The sequence below is a fragment of the Quercus robur genome, chromosome 9 (assembly GCF_932294415.1).
Source record: "Quercus robur chromosome 9, dhQueRobu3.1, whole genome shotgun sequence".
NCBI lineage: Eukaryota > Viridiplantae > Streptophyta > Magnoliopsida > Fagales > Fagaceae > Quercus > Quercus robur.
The window spans coordinates 13,665,512-13,679,741 of NC_065542.1; the positions used below are offsets into that span (position 1 = coordinate 13,665,512).

Sequence of the window (14,230 nt, forward strand, 5' to 3'; positions counted from 1 at the left end):
TGAACAAGTTTTTTATCGAGCCAAGCCCGAGCTGTTTATGAACAGTTTGGTTCATTTACAACCCTAGCTTTAACATACTTCAAAATTATATGTTGTCGGCTGTAGTGGATCCATAGCATCGAATATAGTATATATAATATGTTTAGTGTGCTTTAGAACTTAATATTAAATATTCTTATTATTAGGAAAATGTTAATGAATGCTCTAAAAAACATTGGTTCAACAGCTATTTTTAAAAATATTTTGTAGAAAAATAATAAAATAATTAATTACGTTGATAGCTTTTTATATTTCCTATGAAAATGATATTAAAACTTTCCTAATATGCTTTATTAACAAGTATTTTATTTCAAATGATACCATATCATTTGTATCGAAATTCAATAAATGAGAGATATGTGTAAAATTAACTACCCACTAACACATGTCTTTTATTTGTTAGTAGGGTAGTCATTTTTTGCTAACATATCTCACACTTAGATTTTAATATCGTTGATATATTATCATTTGATACCAAATACCTTCTCATTAACATGACCCTTAATTTTATATGAGAAGGGAAAAAACATACATATATTAAAGATTCGCTCGTTTAAGCTTATAAATTAGGTTTCTAAAAAAATAACAAAAGGACATTGTAGGGACACGATTATTCACATCCTAAGAATGACATTGGGCTCGTATGTAAGGAGCCCGAACAATATAATTTGTAGAGTGTGGGCTTGAAAGGCTGGACCTTGGTCACTGGTCAGCAGTCTAGTTGTGGCTTTTATGGAAGCTTATATGAGGGTGGGCTTGACTTGACTAGCTAAGCCTTACATCGATGCGGCTTGTAAGGTTTAAGTCCTCGGACTACGTCCGAGGAGCATAGTATCCTTCTCCTTCTCCCTTTTGTAGGATTTTTCCTTTTTCTGGGATCCCCCTCCCCCTTGGCTCTCTTTCCCTTTTATACTAGTGTTTACTTCCCGTTTAGTGTCCACGTGTAAGTTTTGCTTTTTAGGGTACAGACCCATCCTATCAATCCATACATCAGAGTGGTTGGGGGTGGTTGGGAAAAGTTAAATAGCATGGTCTGGAGTATGGGCCTGTCAGATGCAGGGTTCCATACTACGGTGTTGGCAGCTTTCTCCCTTATACTGCCCCTGTACTGAGTTTGTCCTTTTCTTCAGGCGTTTTGTGAGGTGCCGAGCATAAGATCGTCCTCGGCCATATATCTGGGCCTTTTTTGGATTTTTACTTCGCGTCCTCGGAAATCATTCTCCTTGGTTTGGATCTTGGGCCCTATTATGAAGTGGGCCGGAACCACAAATTCTCGGGCCTCACAATAGCCCCTCAAAATCCTGTTGCCCGACCTCCTGGTTGGGGAGGGGGGTTTTGGTGATGTCGGGCTCAAACCATGGCTTGCCCAATTCTGCACTTTATTGATGTTGGTGTTTTTCCATGTGCATAGGAGGTGCGCCAAATTATGAGACATCCTTCTAGATTTACTCACGCGGCGTCCTCGACGTTTCGATGCTCGAGGCGCGCCTTCACGAGGATATTCAAATCTTATGGTTGCAGATGGTGTTGGAAATTGAGCCAAAACCATCTAGTCTGTAGCATTTCTTGGAAACTTGCATAAATTAAATGCCGCCAATTTGCCCTTTATATAGGTAGGATAAGAGGTTACTCCCTTTACATATAAACCCCTTCAAATTCATAATCCTCCATCCATACTCACAGTCTTCATCTCCAGTGCAATCCACCCTTAGAGCAATATGTTTGAGGCACGGGTGAGGGTGAAGGAACCACACCCGTCCTAGAGGCACCGGATTCCTCCGAGACTCAAGGTGGTGCGGTCCGGACAGGGGAGACACAGACTCAAGACAATCCTCCGTTTTCACAAGGTGGGGGTGATATCTCTACCTCTTTTAGTCAAAATCCGAAGCAGGCACTGGTCGCATCAGATTCTTGGTGCGACAGCAGTAAGGTTTCCCGTCGTCAGCGCCATCCGCTCTATCGCGAGCGTGGCTAACATGGAGGCTCATCAACTTCCTGTGTGGCCACCTGCAAATACCCCACTCCCTGCACCTTTTCTTCAAAGGTGCTAGCCTCACGTTAGGTTCTTTTGTTGCTTGAGTTATGGGCATGTAGAAGTACTGAGGAATGGTTTCCTTAGACAACATTTTGGAACTGCTGCATCCCTCTTCTTTGCACCTCTTCTTCTGCTTTTTCATCATTCCCTTGTATCTTTTCTTTTTGCTTATGTAGTTAGTTTTTAGTATAAACTTATTCAAGCTCTTTCATTGTACGTTGTACTATTTCTTTGTCTTAATAAAAGATGAATCTGTTTCCTTCTAAATACTTTTCTTTTCTGCAGCAATTACTTTGTGAATGGGTGTACTACATGTGTATTTTCCTTTAATGATACTTAGGGCAGGAAACCTTGTAACAAAAAGCTATTAATTTGAACTTATCAACATTATCAAAGATAATAATGCTAACCCACAGTAGATTAAACTTATGAGACTAACCGAGATAACAGTTGAGTGCTCCGTAATGCGTGTGAGGCAGCCGTCCGAGAATGAGAAACTCAAAATAAACCATCCGAGAGGGTTGCCGAGTAAGGAGGGACTTTGGCCTTGTTTTTGATAACGCCTGGCCCCATCACAATCGTATTAGTTCCCTTGGTACTGAGGATCCGAGGATAAACTGGGGATTCCATTCGGCCTAGGGATTAACCCGATTACTAATGGGTAACCCCTCCATGGGGTAGAGTCTGAGAGCCATACAATGTCCAGGTTGTGTCCAGAGCCTTTATTTATTTATTTATTTTATTTATTTATTTTTAAGTAGTTGGTTTCCCCATAGGCTTGAGTCTGAGGACCATACAAGGCCTTGGTTCTGTCCAAAACTTGTATTTTTTCTTTTAAGTAGTTGGTTTCCCTATAGGCTTGAGTCTGAGAACCATACAAGGCCTTGGTTCTGTCAAAAACTTGTATTTTTTCTTTTAAGTAGTTGGTTTCCCCATAGGCTTGAGTCCGAGAACCATACAAGGCCTTGGTTCTGTCCAAAACTTGTATTTTTTCTTTTATTTTTCGAAGATTAGCCCCTCGACCAAGGTGGGGGGCGTTAGCTTGATGTTGGAAGCCCCTAGAGCTACCCGTGCCATTGACACTACGAGGCGTAGCCCCTAGCGGAAATTTATGTCGGAACAACAACAGCGTGTTGCTGGAAATGAAGGAACTTTCGCAGACCCTTGCTTGACAAAGGCTTGATTCCACCGTCACCTGTGCCAACGTGCAAGCCTTCCCACAGACGGCGCCAATTGTAAGGATACGATTATTCATGACCCAAGAATGACATTGGGCTCGTATGTAAGGAGCCCGAACAATATAATTTGTAGAGTGTGGGCTTGAAAGGCTGGACCTTGGTCACTGGTCAGCGGTCTAGTTGTGGCTTTTATGGAAGCTTATATGAGGGTGGGCTTGGCTTGACTAGCTAAGCCTTACATCGATGCGGCTTGTAAGGTTTAAGTCCTCGAACTACGTCCGAGGAGCATAGTATCCTTCTCCTTCTTCCTTTTGTAGGATTTTTCCTTTTTCTGGGATCCCCCTCCCCCTTGGCTTTCTTTCCCTTTTATACTAATGTTTACTTCCCGTTTAGTGTCCACGTGTAAGTTTTGCTTTTTGGGGTACAGAACCGTCCTATCAATCCATACATCAGAGTGGTTGGGGGTGGTTGGGAAAAGTTAAATAGTATGGTCTGGAGTATAGGCCTGTCAGATGCAGGGTTGCATACTACGGTGTTGGCAGCTTTCTCCCTTGTACTGCCCTTGTACTGAGTTTGTCCTTTTCTTCAGGCGTTTTGTGAGGTGCCGAGCATAAGATCGTCCTCGGCCATTCTGGGCCTTTTTTGGATTTTTACTTCGCGTCCTCGGAAATCATTCTCCTTGGTTTGGATCTTGGACCCTATTATGAAGTGGGCCGGGACCACAAATTCTCGGGCCCCACAGACATATATTAAAGATTTGCTTGTTTAAGCTTATAAATTAGGTTTCTAAAAAAATAATAAAAGGAGGTTATGTAAAATTTTTTTAAGTTCTCATTTTTTTAGAATTATTTTATTTTATTTAAAAATTATAATAAACAAAGTGGCAAATTTAAGCAAGAAGATCTACCTTAGATTTGCTAGTTAAAGACAAACGCATCACACATGCCTACTGTCACGCCCCAAACCCCTAAAAGTCCAAAGCATGAGAAAGACATCTCAAAGTATTTGTAGATTTTTTTTTTTTTTTTTCCTTTTTGACAATCCAATCCACATAAATCATATCCAATACCAACATCAAGAATTATCATAATAATTCAATTAAATATATTCTCAAGGTAAGTCAGAGCTTTAAGCATTAATTACAATGACCATTGGCTACAAAAGAATTGAGGTTTGAATAAATAATTACATAACAACAGCTTGTCTCATCAGTGGGAATAAAGTCACAACCACTATAATATACAAAAGAATGAGTCAAGCCTATTCTAAGATTTACAACATCTAATATCTCCATTACAAAAGTTTAGTCTCCATCAATAGTTAGTCTAACTACTATTAGCCACCAAAAAGCTGTCTCAAAAGATTGTTACCTACTTTGAAAGGTTTATAAAATAATGAAATGAGACAGACCCTAGTAAGTAGCATAATTAATGGGGGTGGAGAAATGCAAGTTTCTTCTTCAATAACAATAATATAACAAGAATGATTTAATAATGAATACAAAGTTTCTCAAAGTAAATACCTTGAAACTATATACTATAATCTGTAAGCATTAACAATATAATTTCCAAAATCATAATATTTAACATAAGATAAATTATCACAAATATACCACACTACCACATAGACCGGTTAGGGGATCCACCCATTCACAACTGACATGGTATTGTCCTCTTTGGTATGCAGACTCTTAGCCCCATGGATAGCAACCTCATCCATACCCTCAAGGTTTTTCTCTCCCCCCATGGGCAGCAAAGAGAGCGCGTCAAATAGCTACTCTCTTGCATGTGGTCTCTTGGCCCTATGGACAGCAGCCTCACCCACACACAATCAATGAACCTCTTCCCCCCATGGGCAGCAGAGAAGAACGTGTCATCCAAAGTAAAAGGGTACTAACCTAGATTTGATTCCGTTGTCACAAGAACTACGAAAACCAAATTGGGTGATCATCGGGAAATCACACATGGTATGGTGTTAAAACCACATAAAGTTTACAGGTTACATTACTTTCAAGTACATAGTTTATGTCTAGGCAATTTCAGAAAAACCTTAAATAATCTAACTTCCACAAAGTTTGTAAGGTTTCAACTTCATTCTTGTCAAGAGACTTTCTATCAATTTCCCATGTAACAAGACAAGATAAACATCTTTAAATTTTATAATATACCATAAAATCCAAAATTTCCTTATCAAAGATTAAATAAAAGATGCTCATTTTTCCATATCAACAATTCATGTATTTCCCTAAATGCAATACCAAATAGGATGCATTTTTCATATATAATAATATATAATAGGGTCATAACACAATACTTTTAAGAAAGCACATATCCATATATCATTTTCCAAAATGTGTTTGACCCAAAAACAATATTTATAAAACATGGTTATGTTTTCAAAAATCCCATTAAAAAGTTACATACCTCGCAACCGCAAAATCCTAATTCTCCAAGCTCCAAGGAAATTAGTTAGAACCTAAACATTATCAAATAAACCTATCACAATAAGCATAGAGCTTGAAATTGTATCTAGCTACAATTTAGGAATTGCTAAATAATCACTTAATTAGGCAAACCTAATATTTAACCTTATCAATAATAATATATTCCACTTCCAAAGTTTCTCAACAAATTGATTCACAAGGCATAAACTCCAATTTATAAAGTTAACCCATTTAATATCATCTCCAACGTTATGACTAGCTTCCATAAAATTTACATTACATCATTAAGAGACCCATGAAAGCAAAATCAATATATCCTCCAAGACAAGTAATTTAGAACTTCAATTAACTCCAAATAAACCCAAATGGCAATGCAAAAATTAAATTTACCAACCACCACATATTATAACTTAAAACTCCTAAATTTTTCACCACACATTAACCTTAAGTAGTCATCATTAGCACAAATTATATACCCACTCATCAAATAATTCCACCAATACAAAACCCATACATAAAAACACATAAATATCACTTCCAATGCTCATAAATCACATGGGTATCATTATTAAAATTTAGATAAAAATAACATCAAGCAAAAGTGCAAAACCCACCATGAGAAATTTTTACCTCAAAAAAAGATGTGAAGGTGTTTATGGGTTCACAACAATTTTCTGGTGATCTTGCCGGAAAAATGATGGTGGAAATGGTGATATGGAGGTGCTAGCAGGAGAGTTTGAAGGAGCGAAGAGGAGTGTTCTACCGAAAATGAAAAAGAAGAAAAAGAAAGGAAAGAGAAGTAAGGAAGTGAGCTGGCCAAAGGAATGAAGAGATGAGTGAAAAAGGAGTGGTGGGTAGCGGGGTTAGGTGGGGCATGTAGGAACCATAAAAATCTGACCTTTCCTCCTCTCTTTCCTCCTTTTTTTTTTTTTTTTTTTTTTGACTGACTGAGACGTCACACCTACATTGGATATAATTGTGGAATTTTATTTGATTTTGCTTTAATTAGTTAATGCAATCATATGTATAAATTCAATTGAAGAACATAAGATATATTAAAATATAAGTTTATTGAGTTTGACTCTCAAACAATGTGAGAATTCAAAATTCTCAGGAGTACTAAAATTAGAGGTTTTTGGCTGACTAATAATGAGATAATTAATATTAGGAAAAAACAAACATTGAGATTATTAAAAAAAAACCAATATATTCAAATTCCTAATATTGTAACTTTCATGTAATTTGGCAATTTTTATCTTCTTGCTTAAATTTACCACTCTATTTATTATAATTTTTAAATAAAATAAAATAATGCTAAAAAATGAGAACTTTAAAAAATTCTACACTACCTTCTTTTATTATTTTTTAGAAACCTAATTTATAAGCTTAAACAAGTGAATCTTTAATATATGTATGTTTTTCCCCTTCCCATATAAAATTAAGGGTCACAATAACAAATGCTTATAGGGCAATTGTTTATAAAGCATGTTGGGAAAGTTTTAATATTATTTTCATAGGAAATATAAAAAGATGTCAACGTAATTAATTATTTTATCATTTTTTCATAAAATGTTTTTAAATATATTTCCTAAACTAATGTCTTTAAGGCATTCATTAACATTTCCCTAATAGTAAGAATATTTCACATTAAGTTCTAAAGAACTAAACATATTGAGTAATACTATAACCATAAACTATTTTACAACATTTTTATAAATTGTTTTTTTTTTTTGAAAATCCAACTGAAAATTTTATTGGGTATTAGTGGCTAAATCAGCCTGAACTACACTTGAAATGTTTGGTGGTACTTTTTCCATCCAGACAGTTAAAGAGGGTGAGTTAATAGCCCACCTAGCCAATGCATGAGCGACCCTGTTGCCTTGTTGGCGTACAAATGGTTTTTGTGGCCAACTTCTTGCTAATTTGCATCTGAGCCCAACAATTATACATAAAAAAATAAGTTTATGAATCGCATGATAAATAACATCATATTTGCATGAATTTGTGTTAAAAACATAGAGAATATGAAATCCAACAATGAAATTTTCAAAATACTATCCTATAAAAAATTATTAGATAGTGTAATTTCATTTAAATTACCTAGATGTAACTTGATTTTATCCATGTGACCCTGCAATACACCCAAGTTTTTTTTTTTTAAGTGGGAGTAATGTGGGGACAGGGTGCGTCCACAAACTCTTTTGAAAGTTGCTGCCATGATAATAACTGAAGTTTTACTGTATTGAACTTTATAAAATATTACACGAAAGATTGCCTTTTATATTGGTAGAGTATGTTGTGCAGTACAATAGTATGATGGGCGTACCTAACAAGTTGGGCTCATATTCTAACAGAAATTATAATCACATGAGTTGGCAATTTGCATTTATTGGGTGCAATTATTACAAAATTTTGGTTTTTTTTTTTTTTTAAGAGTTTTAACCTATAACGTTTACTATAACTTTTTATCATTAGAACAAGACACTAATTAGTTTTTGGTATAGACGAAAATTGAACCTCATATCTCTTATACAACCATCAGATACTTTACCAGTTGAACCACCTGAAACCCACAATTTTGATATCATTCTTGTACTTTTATTGAGAAACCAAAATTATTATTTGTCTAAGTTTCATAAAAAAATTTAAAAAATTATTCCTCAATAAAAAAAAAAGTTTCATAAAGAAAAGTATTCTTTGTACTATCATTAAAAAAAAAAAAAAAAAAACTCTTTGTCTAAGTTTTGTTTTTTTGGAGAAAAATTATTTGTCTAAGTTTAATAGGCGCTTGTTTAAGTACTTTTATTTTTGCAACAAGTACTTTTATTTTCATGGGTTATAGTTATCCTAATTGGGAAAAAAAATTTCCATCAAATAAACAAATTTTGTCTATACAAAAAATCGATTAGTATCTTGACTTAATGATAAAAGACAATTATTTTGGAGTAGACGTTTTAAGTTAAAATTACACTATATCTAATAAAAAAAAAAAAATCCATTTTTAGCTCATGCCAAAAAAAAAATTGCATATATTGACTAAGTGACGTAAAGAGATTGTCACAATAAAAGGTAAAATTTATTCTCTAATGAAATTATATGTATTGAACCAGTAATGTAAATAAGAAGATTTTAAAATTAAAAGGACCAAGGTGTGTAATTTGCAAGTCGTTGCAATTTTCCCTTAATTTATTATTCTTTTTATTATTATATAAGAAAAGTAAACTTTAGAAAACGTATAAAAATATTACGTACAATTTTTACTATATTAAAATAAAAAATGGTAGAAGAAAGTAGCAACCTTTAAACATCACTCTTTTAATTCTAGAGCCAAATAGATGGATGCAGTTCACACACGTTACACGCATGAGCATTATAAAAACAGCTTGTGATATCATAGAGTTTCCAAAACCAAAACAAACAAAACCAACGACTTGACAACTTAGTATTCACTGTTGAAGTCTTCAACGGAGCGAAAAAAAAAAAACTACTTTGCTCTAGTAGTCGAGGAGTGAGGAGAGGAGGACACGTGTCCTCTTGAGCCCAGCCGGAGAGTCGGAGAGATGGAGACGACGCCGTTGATCGACAGCGGTGACTACACGCCGGCGAGGAGCTTGGCGGAGGTGAGGTGGGTGTTTTGGAGAGAGACAGTGAAGGTGTGGAAGATAGCTGGACCAATTGCGTTCAACATTATTTGTCAGTACGGCACCAATTCCATCACCAACATCTTCGTCGGACACATCGGTGCAGTCGAGCTCTCCGGCGTAGCTATTGCTCTCTCTGTTATCGGAACTTTCTCTTTCGGTTTCATGGTCTCTCTCTCTCTCTCTCTCTCTCTCTCTCTCTCTCTCTCTCTCTCTCTTTGTGTGTTTGTGGGTTCCAAAAAATAATTGTTATATTTATGTCGGTTAACCAACTACCAGTCTACTGCTACTACATGTAGATATACAAAGCTGGATGCATTCATGTCTATGTGTGTGTGAGAGAAAGAGACTGTATGTTTGCTTGCGTGTACGATGTCGATGTTATTCAATGAAGCTCGTTCGTTTTTGTTTTCAATGGCTTGTCTTTTTTTATGTGTTTTTTTTAGGTACTCCACATGCCATATTCGATAAGATTTAGACTTTTTGGTTTTTGAGACAGGTAGATAGATCGCGGGGAGGGAGATTGCAATGATCAATAGATTTGTGGTACAGTAAAGAATGTCATTATCACTCTATTAAAACTTAAATTCCAAAACAAGATGCCTATTACTGAAACTTAAAAGTTATCTGAAAAAGTTAGATTTCGTAGGGTATAGATATACGTTAATTTTGTGTTACAATGAATTCTAAGAGCATCCCAGTGAGGGTGCTACCAACCAATTCTTCAAATTAAAATTGTGGCTACAGTAAAGTAGCTAAACTTAAAAAAATTTAACTTTGAGCTACGGTAGGCTTCTATCTATAGCAGTCCACCTGTAGCTCAAAACTCAAAACAAAAAAGAATATTTTAATGCAGAGTGCTATAAAAAAGTATTTTAATATATTGATGGTTGTGGTTGTTGGTTATTGTGTTAGATATATTATTTTATTGTATTGTTTATATTATTTTAATGTGTTGAATGTTAATATAAAATCTTTGTTATTTGTTGTAGGGTGTATTATAAAGTGAATTGTTAAAATAAATAAAATAGTGTTTTGAATTGCTAAAAACTAAAATTTTTAGATGTTTTATTGTGAATGCTCTAAATAGGGTATATATAGGTGCTAACTCTAGGCTAAACCTATACTACTCAATGCCTTGAATTCTTGTGAATCTTTTTTAATTCTTCTGTCCTCTTTTTTGTCTTGGGCAACTAGCAAAGGTTTACTGTATTATATAAATCTTTGTATTTTGTATTATACACTTTTCTTAATTTGAGTCCCAAAGTGTTTTTTTTTTTTTTAAGAAAAAGATTTATGTGGAAACATCACAATTTTTGTGTTTGATTTATGTACCTTTGCAATGTCAATCCTACAAAGCTACTTGTTCATCGATAAGCCTTATGAAAAACATGAAATTTCCATGGTTTGTGCATCATTTAAGCTATAAGAAGAGTTGGTCAGTCTCAACTTTTTGTTTTTTGTTCTCATAATTTCTCTACTGAAAAACATATCATAACCATCCAAAGTGGATGAAAGTTGTTTCTCTAATGAGTTACTTCTTTCTAATGGTCAAAGCTTACATTGTTCGCTCTCAGGGAATAGCTTGATTATGCACATTGTATGTTTGTCATGTAATACAATTAGTTCTATAGTAAATATGTAGCACACGCCCTGTATAGATGTCTTATTAGTCAATGTTGATATCTTCATCTACCAATATTTCATTTTTGTTTGAACAAACAAAGCCTGAATTTATTATACAAATTTGTAGCTTGGTATGGGGAGTGCGCTCGAGACGCTTTGTGGTCAAGCATTTGGTGCTGGACAAGTTCACTTGCTTGGCGTTTACATGCAGCGATCATGGATTATCCTATGGGTTACCTGCATCATTCTCTTGCCAATTTACATCTTTGCGACCCCAGTTCTAAAGCTTCTGGGGCAAGAAGATGATGTAGCTGATATTGCAGGAAGATTTACTATATTAATTATTCCTCAGTTATTCTCACTTGCCATCAATTTCCCTACATCGAAATTCCTTCAAGCCCAGAGCAAGGTTAATGTGATTGCCTGGATCGGTTTTGTGGCTCTAATATTACACGTATTACTGCTTTGGCTTTTCATTTATGTATTCGATTGGGGTTTAGCTGGTGCAGCCATAGCATTTGACATCACAAGTTGGGAAATTGCTATAGGTCAGGTTGTCTATGTTGTGGTTTGGTGCAACGAAGGGTGGACTGGGTTGTCCTGGTCGGCATTCAAAGAGATATGGGCCTTTGTTAGGCTCTCCCTTGCATCAGCAGTGATGCTTTGCTTAGAGATCTGGTATTTTATGAGCATAATAATTCTAACTGGTCACCTTGATAATGCAGTGGTTGCTGTTGGTTCCCTATCTATTTGGTAAGATACATAACTTGTGCAGACTCTATGTGAAACATATACTTGGGCATAATAATTTTAACTGGTCACCTTGATATTCCTGTTTTCCTTTTGTTGGTTTGGTCTGGACTATTATGTCTCATTTCTATGTTTAATATTCTGAATTTTCCTTTGCTTCTTACTTATTGATTAAATTTTATTTTTCAGCATGAATATCAATGGGTGGGAAGCCATGTTGTTCATTGGAATAAATGCAGCTATAAGGTACATAACCTATAATCTGAATTCTTTTCACAGCATTTTATGGCAACTGACACTTAAGGCACCAAATTAGACACGGGTGACCTAAAAATAAGTAATTATGATTTAAACTATGACATTATCAAGTATTGTTGTAACATACTCCATGAATTTAAGATTCAATTAAAAAATTTAAAGAATTTTGGCAAATTGATTGCAGGAGTTGCTTGAGATGGAAATTGCTGTAGTATAAAGAGCTTTATACTGTGTTGGGTTCTATGGAAACTTTGCACCTTGTAGAATGCTTTGTATATGGCATAATGTGGCCCTGTTTTGATGCACTAGGTTGACAAATTATGTTGCTCACTGCATTTAGTAATTGTTGGTGTGAATATGTGTGTTTGTATGCATCTTGCTACAGTATGTGTTTGCTTTTGGTCTATCCTTGTTGTGTTTTCATTCTTACATACATTATTTTATTGCGTAATTTTTCGTTCCCTTTTAAAAAAAAAATTTGTTACTCCATAGTTAATTTTCTTCTTTCCTGGTGGCAGTGTCCGAGTTTCCAATGAGCTCGGGTTGGGGCATCCAAGAGCAGCGAAATACTCTGTTTATGTGACAGTCTTTCAGTCTCTCCTTATTGGGATCTTTTTCATGGTTGTTATCCTGATAACTAAAGACTATTTTGCTGTCATATTTACAAGTAGTACAGAGTTACAAGAAGCTGTCTCTCGCCTAGCAGTCCTCCTTGGTGTGACCATGGTTCTTAACAGTGTTCAACCTGTGATTTCAGGTATCATATTATTTGGCTTCTCCTACTTCTATGTTCTATAGTAAACGACGGAATTCCTGCCCTTTTAATATCTATGGAATCATTTTTGTAGGGGTTGCCGTTGGCGGTGGGTGGCAAGCATTGGTGGCTTATATAAACTTGGGTTGTTATTACATTTTCGGGCTTCCATTTGGATACCTTCTTGGTTATAAAGCAAATTTAGGAGTGATGGTAAAACATTTCAATTCCATTTGTACTTTTAAGTTATTTGCATTGAAAAAGCTTTCCTATAAATGCCACAATATAAGCTTTGTCATTGTCTCCAGAAACAGAACAGGGCCTATTATATCTTTTTTACTTTCCATAATAATCTGCAAGTATATAGTGTAGTCTGATAGTTGCAATTTGGTTTTATCTTTGCTTATTGGCTATTAAAGGGAATAAAGGCCTGAAAGAGGGAAGAAGAAAGAAAACATATTTACTTCCATTGTTTTTGCTCTCCTTTAGTTTCTTCACTAATCTATTTCGGGATTGTAGGGACTTTGGGGGGGCATGATAAGTGGAACTGCTCTACAAACTTTGCTTCTCTTGATTGTACTCTATAAAACCAACTGGAACAAGGAGGTAAGGGATTTTTTTTTTACAAGCTACACACTAGATTCTTTAAAAAGTTATGCTTATGACATGAAGCAGTAGGTGATTGTTTCATTGTACAAATATATATATATATTAGCATGATGTTTTGAAGCTTTTAATTTACTTAGCCTTGGAAACATTTGGCTGATGATGGATTAAAAATATTTTTATTTAAAAAGAAAAAGAAAGTGCACAACCTGATGATTGATTTTACATCTGATATATATAGATGGATCCTTCCTAAACTCTTTCATAGTATGTGTGTATGTTCATATCCCTTCAAATATTGACAAGAAGTCACTGTCAGGTGGAACAAACAACTGAACGCATGCGGAAGTGGGGTGGCCAAGACATCAACATCGAGAAGATAACCGATAATGTGTGAACTTGCTTATTAACAAACTGGATTATTATTACTTCCAAGTTCCAACAATTTTGAAGTCCTTTAAATGGTCTCAAAATAACTAACCCCCTAAGACATTGCATGTTAATGTTGTTCGGGGTGTTACATTTAGTTTTTGCATTGTAGTACTCCAGTTTTCATTTTGGCCACAATTTTGAGGCTGGAGTTAGCAGCATCTGCATAATTGGAGATGCATGTTGCAGATCTTTGATTTAAAGAGTCCTGCTATCTCTGAAACTAGCTAGATCCAGTTTAAATGTATGCGTTGTAAGCTTAGCTGACATTATTGAAGATGGTTAAGATTATTTATTTCCCATTCTGTCTCAATGTTTACAATTTCTTTTTTAACAAAAAGGTTATAAGTAAATTTTATTACTTCTAGTTTTAAAGGTTCCTTTTTCTGTATGCAATGTTGTGATAGTAAGGTAGCTTTGATTTGAATAGTTAGGAATTTTCTTTCTGTTTTAGGGACTTAATGTCATCAG

General features: G+C 35.2%; 1 protein-coding gene and 1 long non-coding RNA gene across 2 annotated transcripts; one reads left to right on the forward strand and one right to left on the reverse strand.

The window, feature by feature from the left end:
* Positions 1 to 4,326: 4,326 nt before the first annotated feature.
* Positions 4,327 to 6,550, reverse strand: LOC126699664 (uncharacterized). The gene is made up of 2 exons (XR_007646860.1): positions 6,326 to 6,550; positions 4,327 to 5,727 (listed from the first exon to the last, which is right to left on the reverse strand). It is a non-coding gene; the product is annotated as an uncharacterized LOC126699664 (long non-coding RNA).
* A 2,517-nt stretch (positions 6,551 to 9,067) lies between these two features.
* On the forward strand, positions 9,068 to 14,059 carry LOC126699436 (protein DETOXIFICATION 35). Its single transcript, XM_050397266.1, has 7 exons — positions 9,068 to 9,504; positions 11,090 to 11,715; positions 11,902 to 11,958; positions 12,489 to 12,727; positions 12,819 to 12,937; positions 13,244 to 13,330; positions 13,650 to 14,059. Exons 1-7 carry the CDS (start codon positions 9,256 to 9,258, stop codon positions 13,725 to 13,727), a joined length of 1,455 nt encoding a protein of 484 aa, XP_050253223.1. The 5' UTR covers positions 9,068 to 9,255; the 3' UTR covers positions 13,728 to 14,059.
* Positions 14,060 to 14,230: the final 171 nt, after the last annotated feature.

What these genes read in the sequence shown, in the direction of transcription:
- LOC126699436 (XM_050397266.1), top strand. Translation starts at nt 9,256, where the DNA reads ATGGAGACGACGCCGTTGATCGACAGCGGTGACTACACGCCGGCGAGG. An exon ending in GGAATAAATGCAGCTATAAG is followed by an intron (nt 11,959 to 12,488) that starts GTACATAACCTA and finishes TCCTGGTGGCAG; the next exon opens with TGTCCGAGTTTCCAATGAGC. An exon ending in AAACCAACTGGAACAAGGAG is followed by an intron (nt 13,331 to 13,649) that starts GTAAGGGATTTT and finishes AGTCACTGTCAG; the next exon opens with GTGGAACAAACAACTGAACG.